Source organism: Rousettus aegyptiacus, unplaced genomic scaffold, assembly GCF_014176215.1.
Source record: "Rousettus aegyptiacus isolate mRouAeg1 unplaced genomic scaffold, mRouAeg1.p scaffold_m13_p_7, whole genome shotgun sequence".
Taxonomy (NCBI): Eukaryota; Metazoa; Chordata; class Mammalia; order Chiroptera; family Pteropodidae; genus Rousettus; species Rousettus aegyptiacus.
The window spans coordinates 111930879-111958114 of NW_023416310.1; the positions used below are offsets into that span (position 1 = coordinate 111930879).

Sequence of the window (27236 nt, forward strand, 5' to 3'; positions counted from 1 at the left end):
GATTTATATCACCTCGCCTCCAGAAAAGTAAGACAATGAATTTCAATTGTTTTAAGCCACCCAGTTTGTGGCAGTTTGACATGGCACCCCTAGGAAACTAATACAACGCCCAAAAGTCAGCATCATGCTGAATGAAAAAATACTGAAGGTGTCTCGATTAAAGGTGGAAATAAGTCTGTCCAGGATTATTATTTAGTCTGTTCCAGAGGTAGCAACCCACACGATCAGGTAAGAGACAGAAATGAGAAGAAAACTGAAACAAGGATATGAGATTGTCTGTCATTCTTTCCAAATCATGTGATTGTTTACTTTGGAAATCTAATCTCCTTACAAGAGAATTAATTCAGAAATGTTTAAAAATGGTGGCTGAACACAACACAAAATGGATATGCAGAAATCAATACATTTTGTAAATAAACAGAAATTAAAAGTAAAAATATATATATATATTTACAACAGCGAGAAAAATGAATACCAAATAGATTTAACTAAACAAAAAATGTGCAAGAACAACATGAAGAGACTTTTTTAAAGAGGTACTTGATGGGGTCTCTTTCCCTACTGCCGTGGAGTAGTGCCAAGGTGAGGCTTGGGTGTTTTCAGGATTCAGCTCCACTCGTAACCCACCACCATGGCCAAGGAAGGCATCGCTGCTGGAGGTGTAATAGACATTAATACTGCCTTAAAAGAGATGCTGAAGACCTCCCTCATCCACGATGGCCTAGCATGTGGAATACGTGAAGCTGCCAAAGCCTTAGACAAGTACCAGGTCCATCTGTATGTGTTTGCACCCAACTGTGATGTCGAGTTGGTGGAGGCCCTTTGTGCTGAACACCAAATCAACCTAATTAAGGTTGATGACAACAAGAAACTAGAGAAACGGGTCGGCCTCTGTAAAACTGACAGAGGGAAAACCCTGGAAAGTGGTTGGTTGCAGTTGTGTGGTGGTTGAGGACTATGGCAAAGAATCTCAGGCCAAGGATGTCATCAAGGAGTACTTCAATGTAAGAAATAAACAAACAAACTTGGCTTTGGTTTTTCAAAAGCATAATAATAATTATAAGAGGTATTTAGGGGACACCAAAGACAACATGAAACATGTCCTTGGGTGACGAGACTCGGTGTCCTGAACCTGTCACTCTTTTCCAGTTAATACACATAATTCATGCTTTTAGAGGTTTATGGAGGGGCAGAAGAGAGGAAGGGAACAGAATTATGTGAGAAAAGCCAGAAATTTCTTAAAAGAGTAAAGAGAGAAAGTCAGTCTATTCAGATATTAAAATATTTTAGAGACGCAGTTGAAGAGAGGGCTCTCCTCCGTGTCCCCACATCTGTGCACCTGCTATGGGTATGCGCACCTGCCCTGGGCGTGCGTGAGCCTGTCCTGGTTTATGTCTCTTTCCATGTAGACACTAATGCCATTGGTCCCAGGACTTATTCATGGCTCACATGCTCAAGTGCTCAGGAGTGTTGACCCCGCAGAGGAGGTTTGGTGAGTGATCCAATGAGCTCCTCCTCCTCTGCTTCAGGACCAGGCCCCACGTGCCAGAGGAGGGTTGTCAGGGCTCCAGGCCTGACTGCAGCCTCCGGTGTCAGCATACTCTTACAGAAAGAGTGCCCTCGCTCTAAAGTTCCAGGTGTTCTCTCCATCATACCCCCAAACTTCAGAAAGCAGAGAAATCAGGGCCAGTGGTGGGGGAGGGGAGCAAGGGGGAGGCAGTTCTCTGTTCACATTCCAGGAGACCCACTGGCTTACGGGAATTTGCTATCCCTGTCTGCTCCCGCACTGCCTCACTCTGCTTCCATACCACCCTCACTGCCAAGCATTGGCTGCCAAGCATTCCTCCCAACTGAGGTACTTTGGCAGTGTCAGGCCCCATCCATGACAGACCAGCCTCCCTGCCTTCCTGGGAATTCCCAGCACCCACAAACTCATCATGATTTGCAGAAGTCTACACACTCCTGTGTGTGCCTGTTAAAATGCTATTAGTGGAAGGCCAAGGGATCACTAACATAGACAGCTGATACAGACCTGTCCAGCAGCTTCTGAGATCAGTAGGGGCCCGGGGCAGTGGGACAGGGTGGAGCTGTGGTAACAGGGACTGTATCTAGCTCTGAGCTCACACACAGCAGCATAGTTTTTATCAGCCCTGGGGCAGGTGGCCCCAGTGCTTTGGGGTAAAACAAAAGAATGAACTGTAGTAGCTCTGTGTCCCACCTAACTTTTTGACCATATAATTTTTTAGCAACACCTCCTCCTGTGTTATGGACTGAACTATGTCCCCCCAAAATCCACATGTTGAAGTCCTAATCCTCAGGACCACAGACTGTGGCTGTATAAGGAGATAAGGCCTTTAAGAGGTGATTAGAGGAAGATGAAGTCACTAGGGTAGCCTGGTCCAGTGTGGCTGGTGTCCTTGTAAGGAGACAAGATTAGAACACAAACACAAGGATGACAGTTTGAGGACATAGGGTGGAAGCAGCCTGTCCACAGTCCTCAGGAGAAAGCAGCCCTGCCAATACCTTGACTTCAGACTTCCAGCCTCTAGGACTGCAAACAAACAACTTGTGTTGTTTCAGCCACCCAGGCTGAGGTACTTTGTTATGGCAGCCCTAGCAAATTAGCTTTGCCTGCCCCCACCATGCCGTTTTCCTTCTCCACCCAGTATTCCTGACGTAGCATGTGCATTCTAAGAGGAATGATTTTTGAGACAGGCCCTGGTCCTACCTACTAAATGCTCATCATGTCCCTCAGTAATATACCCACCCACACTGCACAGCATATAGCAGTTCTCTTTTGAATGTGTATGGTGTGAAAACAGGCTTGACTGATTCGGCTGGTAAAGACATAAGGAGCCACTCACAGGTCCAGACACTTGATTGCTTACATAGCAAAAGGAAGAGCAGTCAAAAGTGCCAGCTCCCTGTGGCCATCATCTCGCACACCAAATGCAAAATTCTCTAACGAAAGGGGCAAGTTGTGGGCTGCCCAAGTGGAGGGGCCTGTCCCAGACTGCAGCTAAGTGGCTTTGTGTTCTGCAATGCTGCTCCTACCAGGGTGGGAAGAAGGCCCCACACCTCAGTAGAACCTCAGAAGTCCTGAGAAAACACATGGCTGCCTCCCAGGGAGACGAGGACCTGAGTGGGGGACCACCACAAAGCAGCTCTCCACAGGCTACCATGGTCCCTTGTTCCAGTGGGGCATGTGGTGGTCTGTCATGACTTAGATAAGCTGTGGTTGGATGTTATGCCCCCCACATTCACATGTGGATCCCTAAGCCCAGCAGGATGGCATGAGGAAGCAGGGCCGTGGGGAGGTGGTCCATGCTGTGAGGACCTGAGGGTTCTGCCCTTGTGTTGGGCTTAGGACGAAGAGCACCAGAGAGAGAGATCTCTCCACAGCACAAAGGAGAGGCTATGTGACTGTCACGAGATGCTGCCACCTACAAGTCAAGAGAAGAGGCCTCAGAATGAACCCATGTTGTGCAGCCTCCAGGATGAGGAGGCATCACTCCCATTGTTGAAGAGACCAGGGCCTGCAGCCTTGTTACAGCAGCTCACACTCGCCAACACTGGGCTTTGCCTGCCTGGCCTGGGGAAGCCAGGGCTCCACCGTTCCCCAGATCCTCCCCCTGGCACTCCTCGATTCTCACCTCCCTTACAAATACAGTCTTGGTGGCAACACTCAGATGGGCTGACCTCAGACACCTACTTCTAAGGTAATCCAGAGGAAGTGAGGAGAAAGGGCAGGGAGCTGTGATGGGCAGGGCAGACCAGCCAACCCCACCTCCTGCCACTGTGTCTCCATGTCCATCTATTCCTAACCACTCAGGCAGAGTCACCATCTACCTCACAGTCACCTCCCTGCCCACCTGTCCCAGGGGCAAGCACCAGGCTTTGGAAAGCATCAGCACAATTGTAGCCTGTTAGACCTTATGCATCAGTTCAAAAGCACTCGATTCTTTTTCCTCAGTAATTTCATGGTAACATCATGAAAAACCATGTGCCGGGACAATGCAAAACACCTTGCTGGCATCACCCTACTTAACCCTCTGAATTATTTTCACTCACACTTCTGACACCAAATGTGGGTCTGTTCTCCACCCGACAGCTGATTTTTTGATGCTCTGGACACCAGCTGAAGTTAGTATTAAATCTCACAGGTGAAGAGCTCAATCTCACAAGACTGCCCCCACTCTGAATGCTAATCACAAATCCAGGCTGTGACAGGTTTTTCTGACTGGCTATGAATTCAAGGGCTTCCATGACCGCTCCCCTCTTCAGGTTTGACAGTGTTCCAGGATGGCTCACAGAACTCAGGGAAGCACTTCACTACTTTATTATAAAGGACACAGCTCAGTAACAGCCAAGTGGAGGAGACAAATAACACAGGTTGGATTGGGGTTGGGGAGCATGGAGCCTCCTTGCTGGGTCTCCCAGTTCTTCCACGTGTTAACCAATCTGGAAGCTCTTCGAACCCCATCACTTAGGGGTTTGTGGAGGTTCCATTAATTAGGCATGATTGACTAAATCACTAGTCCATTGGTGATTGAACTCAACCTCCAGCCCCTCTCTCCTCTTCAGAGGTCAGGGTGAGGTTGAAAGTCCTGACCTTCTCATCATATGGCTGCTTCTTCTGACAACCAGTCCCCATCTCAAAGCTATCCAGGGGCCCCACCTTGAGTCACCTCATTAGCAGAAACTCAGGTATAGTTGAAAGAGATTTATTGTGAGGAAAAAAAGATGCTTCTCTCACACATATCACTCAGTAAATTCCAAGGGTTTTAGAAATTCTGTGTCATGATCCCGTGACAAAGAATGAATATATATTTCTTATATATCACAAAGCCTTGGAACCAATCTGTCTGGTGTGCACTCTTATCCACATCCACATTTTATAGGTGAGGGAACTGAAATTTACATGATGAGCTCAGCCCACACTGCGGTGCCTGTTACATGTGAGTGATGGTTCTGTGTGTGTAGCAGACCACACCCTAAGCTCTACTACAGAAACTATAGAATCATACATGTGCTGCGCATGATTCTGTGATCAAGAAGGATCATACATCAGTGCATGGTATTGCATTAGATGGCACATCTACTCCATGTTTTATTCCTATGGTAACCTTGTTGCTGAGAACTATTATTTGACAAGTGAGGAAACTGCACTACAGTGGATGTAAATATGTGCACAAGGCCACACTCAGCGGAAAGAGGCAACTGAACTGCTGGCCTGAGGCCATGCAGCCCTGAATTCTGTGTTCTCATCAACCCCCTGAAACACCTCCCCCATGAAGCCACATCTCCACAGTGCCTGCCTGAGTGCCAGGCCTGAGTGCAGATCTGTCTCAGAGGTCTTCAAAGAGTCTTCAATTTCACAATATTCTCTCCCTACTCCAGCTGAAAATGTTTATTCCCCCATTCATTTTTGGAAATATCAGCTTTACATCTCTTAGATTCTAAATCTTGTATTTGACCAAAGATGCCATAAATAAAGTTAAAAAGACAAACGATGAAGGATATATTTGTTAAAAGATCTTCATTTTATATAAAAAAAATTATTAATACTCAAAATGTGTGTGTAAAGAGCTCCTAAAAATAAACAAGCAAGTAGGACATCATATTAGTCACCTGCTGCCACACGTACAGCATGTGGGTGGGTGTCTGTGGGTCCGGATGGAGGCGGCTGGGTGGGTGGTCCTGGCTCCAGGTCTCTCAGGTGGTGCTGGGTGTCCAGAGTACCCACCTCAAAGCTGGTGCTAGGCAGCTGGGAGGGAGCTTGCTTTCTGGCCACAGGGCTCTCATCATAGGCCTGGTCAGGATATGGACGTTGGCTTCCCCAGAGCATAAGATGAGACACAGAGAGAGGGAACAACAGGGCAGGGTGTTGATGAGATGAGAGCCACAGTTCTTTATAACCTGATCCTGGAGGGGATGTGCCACCCTTCTATCATATGCTGTTGGTGGACACATGGGAAGGGACACAGCTGTGAGGAGCAGGAGGGTGGAATTGTCGGGGGCCATCTGGGGTGCTAGCTGTCATTGACGTAAAAAGAGTTAGTTTTATATAGAAAGATATTTGTCTCCCCTGTGATTAGGAAATGCAAATTATAGCAATCAAAAAAAGAGACGCTTCTCACTTGTCAGGTTAGCCAAAAGTTTAAGTTTGAGAGTGTCTGTCTCTGACCACTATGTTGGCAAACAGTGTGCTTACACCTTGTCCTGGAAGTGTACATTGAAAGGACAATTTGAGGTCACCTCTGAGGTCACCTCTGATGCAGTAACTCTCTTAGGCATCTCTCCAGAAGAAATTCTGACTCATGGTCACATAGTTTGCCTTCCAGAGAATATGTTTGGCTGCTGTAGGAAGAGAATGAAAACAGTCTGGCACCACTTCATAGTCTACCCACAAGCACACAGAATGTGTTGCTAAGTGAGGAAGACTACACCAAATACATGCATCTTGTGATCCAACTTGAGTAAAATAATTTTCAAAAAACTCTTTTGTGCAGGTAATACACACATGTCAACTGCAAGAGTACTAAAAAGTGTGTTTGCCCCGTTCACAGCTCAACCCTCAGAACTGTACAGAGAGCCATCCTGGATAAAAAATACGCCTCAAAATATCTGAAAAAAAGATGAAAAGATATATCTAGAAAGATACATCCTCAATTATAGAGGAGACTAATGGTATTACAGGGGATATTCACATTTATATGTGTATTATATGTAAAACGCCAATTATGTACTTATTAAAGTTTCATGGTTTATTTCCTTCTAATGATGTTGTCACAACCAACTCTAAACAAAGACTATGTGTTCCTTTTCTTTCCTTTGCTGCAGGCGGCTTTCTCCCACATGGCTGTATGGCAGGGCCACCATGTGTCCCCAAAGATGGTGCGCTAGAGAAGCCTTAGACCTGTTGGGCCGGAATTGATCCTGGACCTTAAAAGTCAAAAGATGACAGAAGGAATGAAAAGCCCGCGGAACACATCCAGGCAGAGCACGGGGACACGCACGAGGCCCTCCTGGGGCTGCAGCACAGATTGCAGGGCGGCGACTCCCCCCAGGGGCGGCCTCATGGTGCAGCACTCCCCAAATCATTATCTAGCCAGGGGCTGGACTTGGGAAGATTTCTAAGCTGAGTGCTCACAGCCGCCCTAAGCATCTTCCACCCGCTGGAGGTCACAGTGAAATAAAGCTGAAGGGAAAGTTCGCCCGCAAAATGCAGAGTGCAAGGAGTGGATTTATGACTCCTCCGGGCAGAAAACACATGACCTCGCGATTTGTATTAAACACATCCAGAGCCGGTGGTACTCTACAGTCACCATTTTACTGAACGTGCATGTCCAACTGACCCAATTGTGCATGCAACGTCCCCGAAGCACCTGCACAGCTTGAGCCCCTCTGCATGGTGGATCGTGCCTTGGCCACCCGCGTTCCTTCTCGTTTCCTGGGACTCTGGATGCGGGTTCCTGGCAGGTTCCAGGCCTAATGCCCTCAACTGCTCTGGAGAACCTGAGGAAGGCACAGCAGTCACTCCTGCACCCCAGGCCAAGGAGGGCGTGGAGAGGGTGGCTCTCCAGGATTTGAGGCAAGGAGGCTGCTGGTGGTCACTAACTACTTTAGAAAATATTTTCAGCCTTTGAGTCAGCCAGCCGATTAATTTTAGAAGAGTACACGACTGCAATTAAGCAATAAGAGGGGGACATTGTGCAGGAAGCTCAGCTGAAAACAATGCATTCCACTCCGGGGTGCAGGTGCGCCTTTGACTTCCCATTACCCTAGAATGCCTGAAATCCACAGCTTGCATTTGGGCAGACACTGATGGTTCAGGCTTTATAGCCTCTCTTTGGGGGCGGGGACAGGGGGCCTTTTCTTTGGGGCCATGTGAAAATTCAAGGATGGTATGGGGGCGAGAATGAGTGGAGAGAGTCAAAGATTATGAGATAGTAAGTCCCCGGATGTAATGTACAGTGTGGTGACTGTAGATTACACTGCCGCATTATATGTTTTAAAGTTCACAAGACAGTAGATCATAAATGCTCTCATCACAAGAAAAGAAATGCAACCGTGTGGTGATAGATGGTAACTAAACTTCCTGTGTTAACTTACCTTACAATGATATGGGAAATGTAAAGAAATCTAAGATGCCTACCCTGTCCTGAAGCAATTTTTCCAACCTCCTCTCCCTGGAATCCTACCTTTCCCGCACACACAAAACAAAAGACCACCAAGTACGCAGAGGTAATCAATGTATAAATCTACCTGCCTGCCTTTGTTTGGGGCTCAGACTCTGGAGAGTGACTTCTCTGAGCCCACTGGCGTAAATAAACCTTTGATTCTTAGTTCCCTGAGTGCCACTTGATTCTTCTGGGTTCACAGGCCAAAATCCACAACAACAGACATGGTGGCCCTCTGCATCCCAGGGTTCTGCATCCTAGGATTAGGATTCAACTAATTGATGGACAATATTAGAAAAAAGTTACATTATTGCTGATGTGCATTATGCAGTCAGATGGTTACGCCTATACTGAACTTTCTCCTTGTCATTATTCCCTAACCCATACAGTATAACAGCTATTTATGTGGTATTTATGTTCGTTAGGTATTATAGGTACTCTAGAGATTATTTAAACTATAAGGAAGGTGTGTGTCAGTTCTATGCAAAAATTCCACCATTTACATAAAGGACTAGAGCGTCCACTGACTTTGGAGTCCCATGTGGGTCCCACGAGTGATGACTGTATATATATGAAATCATTATGTCATACACCTAAAACTAATACAATATTATGTGTCAATTACGTCTCCATTTAAAAAAGGTGTCCATGGAATTAAAAGTGGTGTCCATGGAATAACAACTGCAAACTTTTAGTACATACCAAAATCACCTAAAGCAGTGGCCCTCCAACTTTTGTGTTTATTAAGAGTTACCTAGGGAACTGGTGAAAAGGAAGCCTTTCTCCACTCTGCTGCCTGCAGTTCCAGGACTGGGGAGCCTCAAGCTACAGAAACCCAAGGCTTTGTGATGCCCACAGTGCCCCTTGCATGTGGGGACTTGCTGACCAGTGATGATGTGACAATGCAGATTGCAGGGCTCTCGCCCAGGCCTCCCCTTTAGGAGGATGTGCAGAGGCTGGCAGCCATATGCTTTCTCGTTACAACACAGATACTCTTCAGGAACTCATGGTCTGACATTGTCAGGTCTTGCACACATTTTACATTGAAAACCAAAGAAAGAAATGCATTTCCTACCATATCTAGTACATATGTATTTATGATATTTCGGGGACTGATCCTCACCCTGGCACAGTGTGGTGAGGGTCCCTCTAAAATCAGAACTCTTCATGGCACCAAAAGATAAAAACCCAAGGATAAGAAATTCCTTTCATTTTCTTGCCTCTAGATCATACTTCTCTCTGTTTTGAATTAAGTCTGCAGTCCTCTGACGCCCTTTTAAAGTCTGTTCGAATGTTTTTCAAATGCACTCTCCACCTAACTTAGTGATTTAGGGTGCATTTCAAGCCATATACCTGAGTAACTTTTCAAAACATAATTGTGTATTCACTTCTGGGAACTCTCCCTCGTCCAGGCTGATCTCCAAACCACTTCTAGAGGGGACTCCTTCTTTTTCACGCTGTGGACTAGATAAAGTACGTGTGTGCGTGACGGGGGAAGGGGGGCGGTGGCTCTGCTGTCGGATGCTTCCCGCACCCCAGTCCTGCTGACCCTGAGGACACTGAGATCCTGCGTCAGAACCCCTGGAGTCCATGGGCTCAGTGCTCCAACTATGGCAATACGCGCCTCCCTCCAATCTCGATCCTCTTCCCTTAAACACCAGCAACCCCGCGCGTTGCCCACGAGCTAATTGGCCTTGCTCAAGTTGCCGACCTGCAGGGAAAAAGGGTTTGTTGCAAGACTCCGGGTTTAAAGAAGGGGTCCTAGTTATCTTTCCCATGGTACTGGGCCGCCAGCACTCCAGAGAAACTGCACTCACGGAGCCTGTGTAAGCCCCAGTATAAATGAGCACAAAAGGCCTCAGGGTGGCGCACTGGGGATTGGCAACAGTCCTGGAAGCGCACACATGAGAGGAAAGGCCATACTGTTCCCGAATTCCCAAGACACTACTCCCACCCACCCCCCCCCCCGCCCCCCACGTGAGGAGATACAATCCAAGGAGGCGGGAGCTCAGACCTAAAAGCCCTGCTTCCCCTCTGGCAAGGGCCACTCTGCTGTGAGAGCCCTTTGTCATTACCAAAGAGAGGTGTCACCCGCCCTCAGCTCTAGCTTTTTCCTTTAATGACTCTCAAAAACAATCACATCGGAACCATCCATAGGTATACACAGGGTAACATAGTGATATGTGGATGGAAGAAACGCCCAAACCTGTGGAGAACTTTTATGTGTTTATTTGACCCAAAGCAACTGGAATGTCCAGGAGCAAGATCTCAAAAGATTCGAGGAATGAAGGAGAGTCTGAAAGGTAGCTCAAAGGCATGGGACCCTGGATGCTAAGGAACAGGGAACAGGGCTGGTTTGAGGCAAAGATGAGCCTTTCACTAAGGAAAGTATGTGCCTGGGGCATGACCTCCCATTACTGCCTGCCCAGGTAGGAAGTGATAATCTATCACAGCATTCATTTTTTTTTTTTCGTCCAGAGATTGAACATTTATATGCCTTGCCATAACTTGCTTTTTTAAAGCAGATTACCTACGAAAACTATGAGATTTTTAAGATTTATTTAAACCTTCTGCTCAAAAAATGGGAGGCAGAAATTCTGGTGAATTGTTATTTCAGACATCCATGTGGTAATTTAGAAATAAATGCACGCAGGGAGGTCCCTCCGTTGTGGTGCGATCAAATTTAAGACCCACGGAGCCAATCGAGATGAATTGTGAGCCTTTATTAGCCGGCCAGTGACTGACTCTCCCCGCTAGAGAATCAGCCCCGAGTTCCCAAAAGAGGCAGTTTACAAAGCCTAGAACAAGTAAGCAGATTACAGAAGCAGAAGATGACCGTTAGCAGATCTGGTTAACATCAATCAAGCAAGCAGATTACAGAAACAGAAGTTGGCTGTTAGCACATTTTTGAGCAGATTACCACTCCCTGGTTTACAGAAGCAGATTATAGAAGCAGAAGAAGTTGGCTGTTATTGTCTGGTGCAAAAACGTTGTTTCTGGGAGACTAGCCTGAGGATATCGCTACTCCCTGTCTTGCCCTAGTGACTAATTTACTGGAAAATTCTCCACCCTTACCACCTCCTGTTCCTTTTCCCAGAAGGGAGGAGCTACCTGAGACCCCTTTCCACTCCCATCCCTCTAACTTCCAGTGTGCCAGGGCCCTCTAGAGCCCTTCTAATCAACGAGTACCTGGCACCAAAGGTGGTGACTGGCTGGTGGTAATTGACAGTGGGTGGCTCTGGGGTCTGGGGCCCCAGGGAGCCTGTCCAAGATCCCACCATCACAAATTCTGGCCTGGGGGCCCACGGACTTAGTGGGACATGCCCACCCCACCCCTACCCTTGCTTTCCCAGACCTCTGTGAGCCCTGGCTGTCCTCCTAGGTATCCCTCTTCTCTGCAGCCAGCACACCCCTCCCTCCCCAAGGGACCACAAAGGTCTGTAAAGCCGTCCCCCATGCCAGAGGGACTGGTTCCCTGGAATTCTGGGAGCCCAGGTGAAGCCACAGCAGTGCTGGGATAGGGGAGGAGGAACTGGAGAAGTGAGAGGGTCCAGTGGTCAGCGCCGGAAGAGAAAGGCTGAAGGGCATGAATGTCCGTAGCGGAGGGGAGGGCTCTGGAACTGAAGAGTCCAAGAAGCGGTCCCTGTGAAAGAGCCTGGAAATAGGGGCCAGGTGCATGTGTTGTGTCCCCAGAGATTCCTCTAATGCCCTGTGTGTGGACCCTTCATTTTTCTGAGCCTTGATTTAGACTCAGTTAAGGAGTTTGATACTGGATAATTTCTGAGTATTTATCAGGGTATTAACTCTGTGTTAGTAGAATTGACAAATTAAAAAAAATTTTTTTTAAGAAATTTTACCAAGTAGTAGTGAGGGTAAATAATAACTGATCATGAGACTTTTTTAAGTGACAATAAGGATATACATAAATTGTAACCTTCCAAGTAAGAATAAGTAACATCAAGGAAGAAATGAGAACATCCATGTTAAACCCTCTTTTCCTATAGTGGGAAACCTGTATGGACCAAAATTCTGATCGTAAATCCCTACCTGGGCAGGCAGTGATGGGAGTTCATGCCCCAGGCACATAGCTTCCTTAGTGAAAGGCTCATCTTTGTTCCAAGCTAGCCCTGTTCCCTATTCCTGTGCACCTGGGTCACAGGCCTTTGAAATGCACTCTTTCAGAGCCTCCTTCTAAAGGTGACAGCCCTCAGGAGAGCGCAGAGCCTCGACTACCCTGTGACCCAGTGCGCCACATCCTTGCCCACTCCATGTCGTCTTCTTTTGTTCTCTTCTTAATTCAAATGCACAAAAGAAACTACAAAGGTGTCGCTCTCCGAAGTATTTGAGATCTTGCTCCCAGGCAAGTGATCAGTTTGACTCAAATAAACTCATAAAAATTCTCTACAGGTGTGATCACTGCTTATATCAATACCTAGGTCAAGGAGGCCACACAGGAAGGCAGTTGTTACATCAAGGTAGCCTCTGTCCACCAGCTCAAGCCACACCCAGGGCCCTCCACATCGGTGCAGAATTCTAGCTTTTACTGTTTGGGGTGATGCTTAGGAGCTAGGCCTGGGTTATTGGCAAAGCCCATGACACACGCTTCGATGCTGTTTGTGTCAGTGTGACGACATCCACACCTGTAGAGAATTTATATAAGCGTTTATTTGAGCCAAACTGATGACATGCCTGGGAACAAGATCTCAAAAGCTTTGGAGAGTGACAGCTTTGTGGTTTCGTTTATGATTTGAAATTTAGGGGGGAACATGAGGAAGATGATGCAGATGAGAAGGAGAGTAAGGGAGGTGAGGGGTGTGGTGAGTGGGGCAGGGATTGTAGGCTAGTTAAGACCCTGTGCTCTCTGGAGGGCAGTTATGCCTTCAAGGGGTTTTCTGGCATTTCAAAGGTGCATTAACCTGAATGCAGTAAAGCAATGGATAGGGCTGGCTTAAAACTTTTCACTGAAGAAGTGGTAGGCCCGGGGTGCCACTCCCCACCAGGACCTGCTGGGTAGGAATTTACAACTTGTTATATCACCCTTTCCATCCACGCCTGCAAACTACTGCAAGCTGAGAGTCTGAGTCCCAACATTCCATGGATCTTGGGAAGAATTTTTTCTTGATGGGGTCTTTCCACAACCTGGTGGTGGCTGAGGTGTGCAAGGGCCCTTTCAAGGACTCCTGGGTTCTATCATAGTGTGAGACTGTATCTTGCTATTTTCAACTCTTGTATTAATGTCATGGAAGGAACATCCAAACCTGTAGAAAACTTTCATTAGTTCACTTGAGCCAAACTGATGGCAATTGCCAGAAAGCAAAATCTCAACAGATCAAAACGCTCCAGAGAATTAGAATCACAGGAGGAGAAATAAGGAGGATTATATGAAATTCATGGGTTGTAGATTAGCAGTGGGAAAAAGCTAAATCAAGAAATTTCTGGGATTGGATAAAAGTGAAAGGGGGAGATACATACTTCCTTTACATGGGTGGGTACAGAGTTAATAATTAACAGTGACAGCTCAAACAGATGATATGCAGGGGACAAGATAACAGTGAGGGGTTCTGTGGTCTCATGAATGCACTGAGGTTGTGCCCTGAGCGGTCTGGAAAAGGAGATCACTCTGACATTTCAAAGGTATGTGACCTTAGATGCACAAAGACAATAGACAGGATTACTTAAGGTACAGCTTGACCTTTGTCAAGGAAGCTACAGACCTGGGATGTGACTGCCTACCATGACCAGCTTTATTTAGTTAGGAATTTTTACGTTCGGAGCACCGTGTGTAGTCACATTCAGTCTCTTGAGTTTGTAGGGCCCGCCATGCTGGCTTCCCCTGAGCTCATCAGGCCCCTTGTGTCCATATTAACAATCATCTATTTTCTTGTCATGCCAGTGAGTCAGTGGCCCACACTCCTCCTGGGCTCCCCAAAATGCTAACTGAACTCTGGCATCCTGTAGCCTGGTGAGAAACCCATCAACTCCACTGTATGAATGGACCCAGACCAACAAGAGAAACGACCTGATTTAACACACGCACGTATGGGAGCCCCGCACACCTGAGAGCCGGAGGCCTGACATGCAGCACAGGGTCAGAGATGCACAGGGGACCTGGTGTTCCAGGCATTCGAGCTGGGGGTGAGGCCGGGGGCTTCAGAGGACACCTGTGGATGAGAAGAGTAGGTGCTTGGTAACCTGAAGTCTTCCCTACACTACAGACGAAAAGAGGTGACTCTGCTTCTCTGTGGCTATGGGCCAGGCCCCTAATGCAAGTTCTTTCAGGAGTTTAATTGGCAGAGCTTCTCTAGAGCCTACGGGATCTCAGTTGCCTCTAGCCCAAAATAACCCATGTGCCACACAGGCATGTAGTGGGGTGACTGGTTCTGAACCCCCATAGCAGCTTGTGAAAGCATTAAAAAAATAAGCAATTCGTGACACTTGATGAACATGGTGAGACAGACTCATTCTGGGGACCAGTGGGCTAGGTATGGAAATGTTGCAGGATTCTCAAACAGAGAGACAGAACACCGAGGCTATAAGCAGGAAGCAGTGTTTATTGATGCCAGCACCGGCTCAGGGGATTCTTATCCAAAGGCTGAGCCCCGTTGTAACATGGCTGGCAGTTTTATACAATCTTGTACTTCCGCATTCCTACACAGCTATAGATATTCCATATAAGGAAGGAGAACATACAAAGAACATTGATTGGCTGCCAAATTGAAAGGAAATCGGCTTAATCATTTAAGCAGGTCAGTTGGAAAGTCCGGGGGGCCGGGGGTGGGGGGGGGGCGGACTGTGCAGAACAGAGATTGGCCTCAACTCTGTGTACAAGGAAAAGTAGGGATTTATAGGCAAGGAACTGTGGGGGTGGGGGTCAGTGGACAGAAAATTACTGAGAGGAAACATGATGGGCAAGGAGCGTTCTGGCCAAACCGACTGACCTGGGGCATCCTTGCTGAAGGCTCAGCTGAGGAACAGTAGGGTAATGACCCTGAGCAGACATTCCGGGCAATCTGATGTCTCTAGGCTGCGGGTTTGGTTAAACTGACAGGACACCCGCTAAAACTGGACAATGCAGAGATGAGAATGGAAGCCCCAAAACAGTTCTACTTGAAGAAACACTCAGGGGAGCCCAAATTGAGTTTGGCTGAGGAGAGAATTGTCACTTAAGGAATGTCCATACCCACGGAGAGATTTTATGAGTATATTTGAGCTAAAACTGACAATTGTCTGGAAACATAATCTCAAACACTCTGGAGAATGATGGCTTTGCAGTTTCCTTCGTGCATTTAGAATTAAGGAGGGAAGTAGGGAAGGTTCCATGGAGGTGAGAAATTCAATTGCAGGAGTGTAACCAGGCTCTGTGCCCTACTGAGGTGGTCACCTTTAGAAGGAGACTCTGAAAGCAAAAGCCTATGACCCTGGACAGGACACAGAGCTAGCCTGAGGCAAATACGAGCCTTTTGTTAAAGACACTGTGTGCCTGGGGCGTGACCTCCCTGCCACCACCTGCCCATGTAGGGATTTACGATCGGACCCCCGGTGAGGTCACTTTTCATAGAATCTCTTTTTTGCCAACACAACCCAGCCTTTTCCTAGCAGAACAGAATAAAGCAGAAAATATCACAGTGTCAGAATATGGTACTTTCCTCTGGGCTGCAGGGTAAAATTCATACTTTTCCACACAGCTTCCCCCAAATAGCAGGTGTTTTCAAGAGGCTGCTTGAAGCCTTTCTCTCCTGCATTTGTGCTGGTGAAGCCCGATAAACCTGAACCAGACATGACCAATAAGCAACGTCACCCTGGAACCACTCCAAGCAGAAAGTGCAGAGAGCCCAAAGCTCATGGGGGCTCTGCCTGCCCACAACTGCCCTGTTTCCTTCAAAACACCACTGATACTTCCTTACCTGAAGCCTCTCTCCCAGCTGTGAACTTCTTAGCCCTGTGAGCCTCTGCACACCAATCCTCCAGGGGACTTCCCAAAGGGTCATATGTTCCTCTTCCCAAAGGCTGTGCCTCCCTCTTTGCAAAAGGACCACGTGCTCAATTATCTCATCTTCTTGCTGTGCCTATGAGGCTCTCAGGTCATCTAGAATAAGCCCCACTTGCTTGCTTTTAACCAGTCTGCTCTGAGTCGACATCCAATGAATGCTAAACTGAGTTAACTAGGAAAGGAGAGATGAAGACTGCAGATCTGTTGGAAAGTATCTTGATACTCTGGGAGACTGTTGCAGATTTTGGCCTGTGAACCCAGAAGAACCAAGCGGCACTCAGCAAACTAAAAATCAAAGGAGGTTTGTTTACACTGGCGGGCTCCAAGGAATCACTCTCCAGAGTCTGAGTCCCGAACAAAGGCAGGCAGGTAGATTTATACATTGATTACCTCCTCATACTTGGAGGTCTTTTGTTTTGTGCACTCAGGAAACGTAGAGTTCCAGGGAGAGGAGGTTGGAAAAATTCCTTCGGGACAGGGTAGCCATCTTAGATTTCCTTACATTTCCCATATCATTATTCCCTTTTGATGCCCGTCTAAATTCTTTATAGGGCATCACCTTTTTGACTATTTTTCTGATTTCCCTCTTGGTCTCTCTGGGCCAGGGATCAATAATTCTATTGCATAAGGATCTTTGCTGTAGTCTTTCTCTCCACTGTAGCTTCTATAAAGGAGATAATTGTCCAAACAAGAGGCAACAGGCAAGGCAGAAGTAGACAGGTATCAGGGAGGAGGAGTACTATTCTAACTAAGGTTTTAAAGCCTCTGAAAGTGGAGAACCAATGTCTAAAGAGGTTATTGGGGTCCCATCTATGCCATGTTTGTACGGGCACATGTGCCAGTCCCGCCATCTGACAAAATCTTCAACTGCCCGGCCCTGGTCTTCTCTTTGCATGCAACAGTTGATGAGATTGAATTTCCCAAATATACCTCCTTCTGCTGCTAATAGATAATCTAATGCCAACCTGTTCTGGTGGATGTCATTTCTCCTTTGAGTTTCTTGATGTGCCAGGATGGTCAGGGCTCTCCTACTTTTATTAGTAACTGTGTGAAGTTGGATAATTCAATTTAACATGTAAATGGGGGTGTAGTATCTCCAAAATCTCTTTTTCCCAAGGAGCTGGCATATACTATTGGATTATGTGTTCTGGGGGCCACTCATCCTTCCAGTCCCCTATTTGAAGTTCTCTTTTTACCTGCTGTAGTAGAGATTGGATCTTGCTATTTTGCCCAGGCCAGGAGTACAGTGACTATTTATAGGCGTGATCCTCTTACTACTGATCAGCATGGGAGTTTTGACCTGCTCCATTTCTGACCTGGGCTGGTTTTCCCCTCCTTAGGCAACCTTGTGGTCCCCCGCTCCCAGGAGGTCGCCATATTGATGACAAACTTAGTGTGGACACCTGATCGGCATAGCGCACTACAGCCCAGAACTCCTGGGCTCAAGCAATCCTCCTGCCTCAGCCTCCCGAGTAGCTGGGACTACAGGTGCATGCCACCACGCCCTGCAAGGGCTTTTTGGACCGGGTGACCAAGCAATTCCCTTGCTCTCAGTGTATAATTTATCATGTCAATTATACAGCTTCCTTCCAAATTTTGGGGAGGCGATTGTAGGCCTTGTTTCTACAAATCTAGTAAAGCCTATGTGGGGCCACTCAGTTTCGGACATTGCCTGGGTGGGAATCAATTCAGTAGCTTCCCGATCTTTTTCTTCCAGCTTTAACTATTTATAGTTCCTTCCTCTGGGAACCAGGGACAAGTTTCCTATATAAGATCTAAAATTGCTGAATCTGGTAAGTGTGCACACCATATTCCATAGCCCAAAGTGTAGCTTTAAGCTCTGTACAGAAACATTGCAGTCCTTTGACCCTTGTTGTCCTATGTTTTACTCCTGTTTATGACAGCCTATTCCTTATATTTAATTAACATGCGTGCTGTTTTGAATTCTACCAGGCTGTGATCTGTATTTTCTCCCTCCTACTCTTTTGCGTACGATTTTCCCAAGGGAATCTATTCACCTTACCTCATTTACACGTTTTCCCATACTCAGGTCCCTATTCAGGGGCCAGTTCTCATGTCCAGCAAGTGGTTAAATCCTGCCATGTCCAGCACAGCTCTGGAAAATATTTCTGAAAAGCATTGCCATTCACGGTAGCTATAGAAAACTGAGATAGTGGACATTCTCTGACCTCTTTTGGTAATATGGATATATAGCTCATAGTTCTTTGCACCAATTTCCTCCATAAAGTCCAATTTATAAGGAGTCTCACAATGAAACTCCTCAAGCTTCTGCCGTGCATAGATTGACCAGCCAGAACAGGGCTGACGATCTCAGGTGGATTTTCTGCTGTCTCCGGAACACGATCTGGAGAGGCTGGTAGAGAAAATGCTCCGCAGTCTAAGTTTCCCAGTTCTCTGGAGATGGTGCTTTCTTTACTCAGGTGTGGTGGATTCATGGAGTAATACCTGTTAACTTTAATGGCAGTGAGAGTTGCTAATATAACAATGTGAGAGCCTGTTTAGTTTGGCTGGAATGGCTCCTTTTTCTAATCCATAACCTATACTTCTTCTCTTGACTAAAAGGGGAGGACCTAATTCCCTAGAAGGATGGGGGCTCTTTCTAAAGTTTAATTTATCTTTTAAATGAGAATTATATTGTTTCAGGAAGCAAAACCCAATGGAGGAATTTAGACGCTCATACAACTTTTTTAGATGAAGGAGAATTTAATGCCAGCAGAGAGCATGGGGCATTCAAAGACCCAAAGCACGATCTTCCCTTGGTTAGATTTCTTACAGCTTATACACCCTCCCAGTGTCCATGCAAGGGCCTCGTGAGTACTTTGTCTTGAGGTTGTACATGTCCCTCCTTACGCAGAGTGGGGAGGAGCAGCTTTGCGGGGGGTGGGGGGGGTGCGGGGGGGGGCTGCAGAGAAGAGGCAGGGGAGGAACAGGGGAGGGCTGCAGAGGAAGAGCAGCTTTGGGTGGGAGGGTTGCTGAATTATCAGCACCTTTATCAGATTCTTTAACAAAAAGACCACTCCTAGGCTTACAGGCAGGGAGCAGCATTCACTGTGCCCACTCAGGGGGTTCCTAATCCAAAGGCTGTAACACAGCAAACAGTTCCACAGTCTTGACATTCCTATACAGCTACAGAGATAGGAAAGGGGCTGGAGAATCCTTGAGGTGGAGGACGTAGCTGTGGAAAACATGTACATAGGATAGAATGGGGTAAGAGAGAGCAGTTTTAACCAGATGAATTGGTTATTTCTTCAGGCCCTTTCCTTTGCATCTATTTTTAATTTCAAATGCCTCCTCTCCTCTCAATATTACAATAGTTAGGAAAATAAGCCAATTATTGTTGTGGTGCGATCAAATCTAAGACCCACAGAGCCAATTGAGATGAATTATGAGCCTTTATTAGCCAGCTGGCAACTGACTCTCTACCATGCAGGGCTAGAGGAGATCAGCCCTGAGCTCCCAAAAGAGGCAGTTTATAAAGCTTAGAACCACACCCTGGTTAACATCAAACAAGCAAGCAGATTACAGAAGTAGAAGTTGGCTCATTTGATAATTTTCCACCATTTGCATTCCTCAGTGGTTTTCTAGGGGAATTCAAATTATTGATTCATCAACCTGGAGCAGTGGGTAGTGAGTTCTGAGAACCATGAGTTTCACTGCCTGCACCCTTTTTTGACATACGTAGTTAACAGTAGGTCTAATCCTCTCCTATTCTGTAAGGTTTCACCTAAATCCATACAAAGACCCACTTACTTTAGGATGGAGGGAATTAAGATAGTCCAAACTGGACCCTTAATAGTTTTATTTTTAGTGGGTACTCTGTTCGATGCAGGGTCCATTGTTCTGATGTCTGTGGTGGATGTGCAGCCTTGATCCTGGTACGGTGAATCCAATGACGGCGTCCAGCTACCTTGACCGTGGTGGGTGTTGTGAGGATGACAGAGAAAGGTCCATCCCACCGGGGCTCAAGAGAAGCAGACTGTATCTTTTTCACCCAGATCCTATCGCCTGGAGCATGGTTGTGTGGCTGGACTGGATGCTGAGTGGTTGTTCTGGTGGCAGACCAATTGGTGGGTCTCCTGCCATGCAAGATGGACGGCCTGCAAAGACTTAACTTCTGTTAGCTTTTCTCCTGCTAACTTGGAGAGGAGAGGCAAGGGTCTTCCAAACATCATTTATGCCCTTACAATAAGGTGTGCACTGTGGGGAGGAGACTCACCCGGTTTTTGCCAGTTTCCAGCTTGAACTTAGTTAAGGTTTCTTTCAATGTTCTATTCATTCTTTCTACTTGCCCTGAACGCTGAGGCCTATAAATGCAATACAATTTCCAATTGATCCCTAACACCTTTGCTAGAGATTGGCTGATCTGGGCGATGAACACCGGGCCATTGTCGGACCCCAGTGTTATGGGCAGGCCAAATTGAGGCACTATTTCTGAGACTAATTTCTTTGCTACTACCTGAGCAGTCTCCCACTTGGTGGGGAAGGCTTCAGTCCATCCTAAAAAAATGTCAACAAATACAAGCAAGTACTTGAATCCAAAAGTTCCTGGGCTGACCTCAGTGAAATCCAACTCCAAATGTTCTCCTAGTGCTTGTCCACGAAGTCTTGTCCTTTGTTGTATTTCCTTGAAAGGCCCTGGATTCTCTTGTGTGCCGATGTGGCACCAGGCTGATACCTGCTTGGCCATTGCTGCAGCCCTGGAATATAATAGTCTCTTTTTAACAGTTTAGTTAACTTGGTCCTCCCGAGTGAGTGCTCTGGTGAACGTGGGTTATAAGGTCTCGGCTCAAGGCCTCAGGTACAACAATGCGGCCGTCCGGGAGCCTAACCTACCCTGCTTGTTGCATAGTTCAACTTCCCCTGGAGTGTAGGTAGGGGTGTCCGTTAGTACACTGGGCAGTAGGGTCGGCAGAATGTCAATTGGCCCCACTGGTTTTGGGGCAGCCTCCTTTGCTGTCTGATCAGCGAAGGAATTGCCCTGTGCTACCTCAGAGCCCGAGTTCTGGTGCCCTGGGCAATGGATGATTGCCACTTTCTTTGGCAGCCAAATTACCTCAAGGAGGGCCAGTATTTCCTCTTTATTCTTAATTTCTTTTCCTCCTGAGGTCAGTAGCCCCCTTTCCTTATATAACACCCCATGTATGTGTGCCGTGGCCAAGGCATACCTGCTGTCCGTGGAGATGTTAACAGTCTTGTTTTTACCCACCGCAAAGCTTGAGCCACTGCTACTAGTTCAGCCCACTGAGCTGAAGTGCCATGGCTTAGGGCTTGTGCCCAGATGACAGTCTCAGTGGTAACCACTGCAGCCCCGGCATACCTGACTCCTTCTGAGACGAAGTTACTCTCATCCGTAAATAGAGTAGTGTCCAGATTCAGCCAAGGGCTGTCTGTCAGGTCCAGTCTGGTGCAGATGACATTCTCTAGGACCTCAGGCAGTCATGCAGGGTTTGTCGAGGGTCATCGTCGGGCAGTAGCGAAGCTGGGTTGAATGCGACAGTTTTCAGGAACTCTTCATTCTGCATTCTTGAATAGGATGAGGGGGCCCTTCTTTTTGGGGTCTCGTCCTTTTTCAGGACACTCATTCTTCCAATGTCCCTTTTTCTTGTAATATGCGCATTGGTCCTTCTCTAACCTGACTCTCCTGGATCCATTGTTCGTCCTGGGTGCCTGTTTTCGGCCTCTGCCTTTTCTTGGGAATCACTTTGGCTGGGCTCCTTGCATGGTTGCAAGCAGGATCTTGGTCATCTTCTTAATATGTGCTATGTCTACCTCGTCTCCATTGTTGGATACTTGTTGTGCCATCTCGACCAGCTCAGATAGGTTCTTTCCTTCAAATCCTTCCATCTTCTGCAGTTTTTTTCTAACATCTGGGGCCGACTGACTGACAAAGGCTAAACTCATAGCCCTCCTATTATTAGGGTCCTCCGGGTCAATAGGGGTATATAACCAGCACGACTCTAATAGTCATCCCAGGAACACCGGCAGTGACTTATCCTTAGTTTGGATGACCTTGCTTACCTTGGATAGTTAGTGGGTCATTGGGTGGCAGACTGGAGGCCCTGGAGCAGAAGCTGGCGATACTGTTGGAGAGCCCCCTTACCTTGGTCGGTGTTGGGGTCCCAAGGCGGACGGGTGTTCGGGAGAACATGTTGGACGTGGGCCAGACATGTTGGAAGGCTGTCCATAGGGCTCTAAGACCGCTTTTGCAGCCTCCCTCAGGATCCATTCCCACTCCTCTGAGGTAAACAGGACCTGGAGGAGTAGCTCACAGTTGTCCCAGGTCAGCTGCAAGGCTGTTTGCAGGTTGAGTTGACCCCTCTGATGGCCACCCTGTTCCAAATGTGGGCCAATCTAACTGGCAGAACCTCTGAAGGTCAAAGGGAGTGACACTTGCTGCGTAGGCTTGGGCTTGTCTCCTGAAATCCTTAAAATGTTTAAGGAGGCACTGAAGTGGGGTAGGACGATTCAAGGAAGAAGCTTGCCTCATGTTAATATAACAGGCAAGATCCCCACAAAAGCCAAATACGCCAGGGCTAGGGTCAGCCTCTGACCTAGCATCCAATCAGACAGGGCCACAGGAGGCCAGATCTAAGGAAAGAATTAAAATACCACACATTGATATATGGAGTAAGCTTATGAAAACTAAAGCAATAAGAAGGTAACAGTACATTTTGACCAGTCTGGACATACAGACACAATACAGAACAGTACATTCGACCGGTCCGGTGACCAGTCCAGACGGACACAATATAGACAGACAAGAACCAGTCCGGACAGACAGACACAATACAGAACACAAAACAGTAACAGACTAAGGTAAACCAGTCCAGACAGACAGACACAAGACAAACTACAGGTAACACAAAACGCTAGCGCACCCAAAAACCTGAAATCAAGTCTGACATCTGAGGCCTTGACCAAACTAGGGAAGTATTGCTGCGTCCAGCCTTCCACCAGTTCCCCGACAGATACCCAGAAACCTGGATGCCTGTACTGCAGTCTGACTCACCGGTGAAGCTGCTTCAGATGGCTCATGCCCAATTGTTACAGAATTGTACCCTTTGTCCGCCTGTCCTCCTGGGCGAGTCTGCCTGGCGTCCGGGGCTGAGGAACGTCTCTCAGTGGCCATCCCCTAGACAGGGCAGGTCCTCACCCAAGGTGGCCGGGGTCATGGGTCTTAGGAGATCTCCCACTTTGGAGAAATCTCGCTGGGGCCTCCAAATGTTGTGGTGCGATCAAATCTAAGACCCATGGAGCCAATTGAGATGAATTGTGAGTCTTTATTAGCCAGCTGGCGACTGACTCTCTACCATGCAGGGTTAGAAGAGATCAGCCCTGAGCTCCCAGAAGAGGCAATTTACAAAGCCACACCCTGGTTAACAAGTAAACAGATTACCACACCCTGGTTAACAGAATCAGAAGTAAATCCTTAATACCAGCTTACTGGAAAATTTTCCACCCTTAACAATGACCGCAGTGTCTTTGCAAGCAGACCTAGAAACGCCTTAACTAATTTTCCTGCCTTAATCTTTTCTAAGAGCCTCGAACCCCCTTATTATTAGTATGGATGTTGAGAGACAGGAGGTCTCTTCTTCTATATCTGCTTCCTGCTGAGAAGGGTCATAGTCCCTGCCTACTGGGGTTTCATGGAACTCTTTCTCTTTCTGCCTTAGTCAGGGTGGAGTCTTGGGTTTCCTGCTGAGGTGCAGCCTTAGTCCCTAGACAAGGAAAAAGATTCAAACTGATTATTTAAATCATATATCTATTAATTTGCCTATTAAGCGAGTAAAGGAAAACAGACTTGGTTAATATATTTCTTAAAGGGTAAAAAGACCTTTGGTCTAAAGTCCCCTCCCGCTCAGACTTTAAGGGCTGTGCCTGTCTTAACACCATTTCTGCTCAACAATGGGCCAATGACCCTTATCAATAGCCAGAGGATCTGAGTTACCAGTTTGGGGCAATTATCAGGGTTTGAGGGAGAGGACCTTTTTTCCTAAAGAGAGGAGAGAAGGAAACTTAACTGGGTTTACTAAAAAGATTAACTCTGAAAGAGATTTCCCTTTTCATTTCCTCCCTTTTTTGATAGATCTCATATCTGAGACTAGCTTAAGATGAAGTTGATTGCTTTGTTGCTGTAAGAAAATTTTTCCCTTGGTTTGGTTTTAACATAAGAATAGTTCTTCCATTAAGAAGAAACTATCTAGTGAGTAATTTGCATACTTTACAGAAGTAATGGAGCTGTAGTTCAATGTCATATTACCTGAGATGTTAAAACATTAGTTACACATTTTCGGCTGGTGTTATAGGACACTTTTAAAGAAAGCATAGCCTTATCCTTCCTGAGTTTCAGGTGGGGCCCTTTCTGTTTGCCTCAGGGGCTGACTTTTAACAGATTGCTGGAAGGTAGTTGGCCTACTAGTAGGAAACCCTGACAAAAGGCGGGTTGTCTACAATGGTTTAGACTTAGATTCCCTGCAAAGGTGCATTGTGTGGTGGGCAAGGGGGCTGCCCCCCTTTCTGGCTGTGTCTTAGTTTCCCAGACAAGGCGCCTTCCGCACTGGACTCTGGTCCTGATGTGTGGCAGAGAACTTCATTGCTAATCCTGGTCTCTCAATGGGAAAGGAAATTCACGTTAGGCTGACTATTCCTGTCACTGTGCAGTTAGCATTGGAGAGAGAGAAGCCCATGGGAAGGGTCAGGACAGAGTAGGCAGCTCTAGTATCTAGTAAAAATTCAGTTTTTCCTTTTTGCCATGTTGAGCGTGACCTGAGGTTCTACTGTTGTGATCCTGGCAGATTTTTCTAGGACTGAAGCTTGCAAGTGCTTGGGCCTCCATTGTTGGAGGAGAGAGCAACCCCTTTGTAAGAGGCTTGCTATGCGGGGTGAGAAACTTATGAGGTCCAGCCTTCCCCAGCTTCCCAGGGCTGAATGGACACTCATACTTCTAGTGCCCTTCCTTTTGCAAGTCTGCGCATTGATTATGTCTCAGTCCCGACATGCCACTTGTGGCTAACCAAGATTGAGGCCCTCCAGATCTGCAAGGTTTTTACTGCCTAAGGTCACCTCGAGATGGTCCCTTTATTATGGCAGCTAAAACTGATGCCCTTTTGTACTTTGCTTCCTTCTCTGCCCAGTCTTAATTATTGGGCACCTTAAAGACCTCTGGCACCAAGGCAGTCTGCAGGGTTTAATGTACTTAGAGTTTTGAGACGGACTCGTGGTTTTGCACAGCAGTCCCTGATATTAAGTTATTCTGGCGTTGGTCAGCTGCTTACGTTCTTGACTATTCATTAATGGAATTACGATATGGGGAACCTTTACATTTAAACCTAGCACTCAGACTGACAGAATTCAGCTGCCCCTCAAAATTTACTGACTCCTTTTTGATGTTTGGCCATGGCTACTGTGTTGAGGGTCCACTACACAAATCATTGATTGACCCCCCTACTTCTCTTGCGACTGTTCCTAGTCTGATTGTCCTTCGGCCCAGTCTTCTTTGACGACTGGCTCAGGTCGATGTCTTAAATTCTCTGGCCCTTTTGGACTCCCAGTTTCCCTATGATGAGGGCACTCATTCTTCCAATGGCCGATCTCTCTACAGAAGGTACATTGGTTATGGCGTAATTTCCTTTGGTTTCTTTCTACCATGTGGGAGCAGCCGTTAGTTGCACTAGACCTGGGTTCCATAATGTAGCTGCCAACAGGGACACCTTCTGCTTTCCCTGTTTTTCAGTTACCTCCTGGTATATCTCTACTGTTTTTGACACATATGTTGACTTCCTAGCCCAAACCTTTACCTCTCATTTAGACTTTTCACGATGTTTTCCCTGTAGTGAGGGTCTCACGAGCTTTCTAACAAAAGGGACAGGAATCATTCTAACCTGGCCGTCTTGTTTCCGGGCACTCCACCACTATTCTTTGGGCTTTCCTATTCTCGTGTCGAACTTGAACAGGATGGGAGGCATGGTGTTGGGCTGGGGATCTGGGGTGGTAAGGGGTGGCAAATGCAGTGGTGGTAGAGGCCTGTCTGGCAATTGACAGTAAAGTGGCCTTGTGGGGACTGAAGGAGCTACTGGGATGTACAGCGGTCATTAGATAGAATCTTCCTTAGGGCTCCTGGGTGAACTAATTTTGTTGGTGCCTCCTTGTCCTTTCACCTAGCCAGGTGGGCCACAAATGCCCTATTCTGTCCCTGCCAATTTGTGCCGAACTAGACCCCAGGGAGCACTATAGTAGCGGTCTACAGCCATGTGTCTATGTACGGAACTTGATCTAGATATCCTGGGGTCCCTGTGACTACCCAATACACTGCTCTCACTGTGGGGAGGTCTAAGATCCCTTCTGAGGGCCAACCCACTGCTAAAGCGGGCCATTTGAGCTCACAAAGAATACAAAGTCTTTCTGAGGTCATCATGACCCTATACTCCTCAGAGAAACCCTCCTTAAAATTTTCCAACATACAATCTAAGACAGTTGGCTTAGTGGAATGCCCCCCGCCCCTATATTTGCAGGGAGCTTTTCTTGAGAAGTAGGCACAAAGGCCAGTGTTAATATAGTCTCTAAAGTCCTAGAAATCTAGCTAAAGCAATGCAAAACACTAAAATTATCTTGAGGAAATACAGAATCCTAGTTTTCTTCCCAGAAAACCTTTCATAACATTTGCATCAGACCAATAGTCTAAAGAACATTAAAAACAATTTCAGGTTTGTGGAGATTTGTTTGTTTGTTTGTTTGTTTGTGCATCCGCTTGCTCTCAGCATTTAAATTTCCAACCTTGTTTCACTCTATTACATAAAATTTCCCCTCAGAATTTCTTCACGAACCTTTTCCTACAACTTCCCCTCACAAGATTTCCTCTCAAGATTTCCCTTCACAGACCTTCTACTACTTCCATAAACCTTCTTTCACACTTTCTCTATTCTTTTAGTTTACCTTTTTTCATCCATTCAGTAATAACCACCTTTGAGGCAAATACCTTCTTGGAATTCTTTGACATAGTCTCAAGGACCATTGTCTTACTGACCTGACCCCATATTTCCTAC

At 46.8% G+C, this 27236-nt stretch overlaps 1 protein-coding gene across 1 annotated transcript in view; it reads left to right on the forward strand.

The window, feature by feature from the left end:
• Positions 1-631: 631 nt before the first annotated feature.
• Positions 632-27236, forward strand: part of LOC107500352 (40S ribosomal protein S12-like) — a 39501-nt gene continuing 12896 nt past the window's right edge. Inside the window, 2 exon segments of the mRNA XM_036225082.1 lie at positions 632-903; positions 905-1004. Of these exon segments, the coding sequence (XP_036080975.1) occupies positions 632-903; positions 905-1004 (372 nt within the window).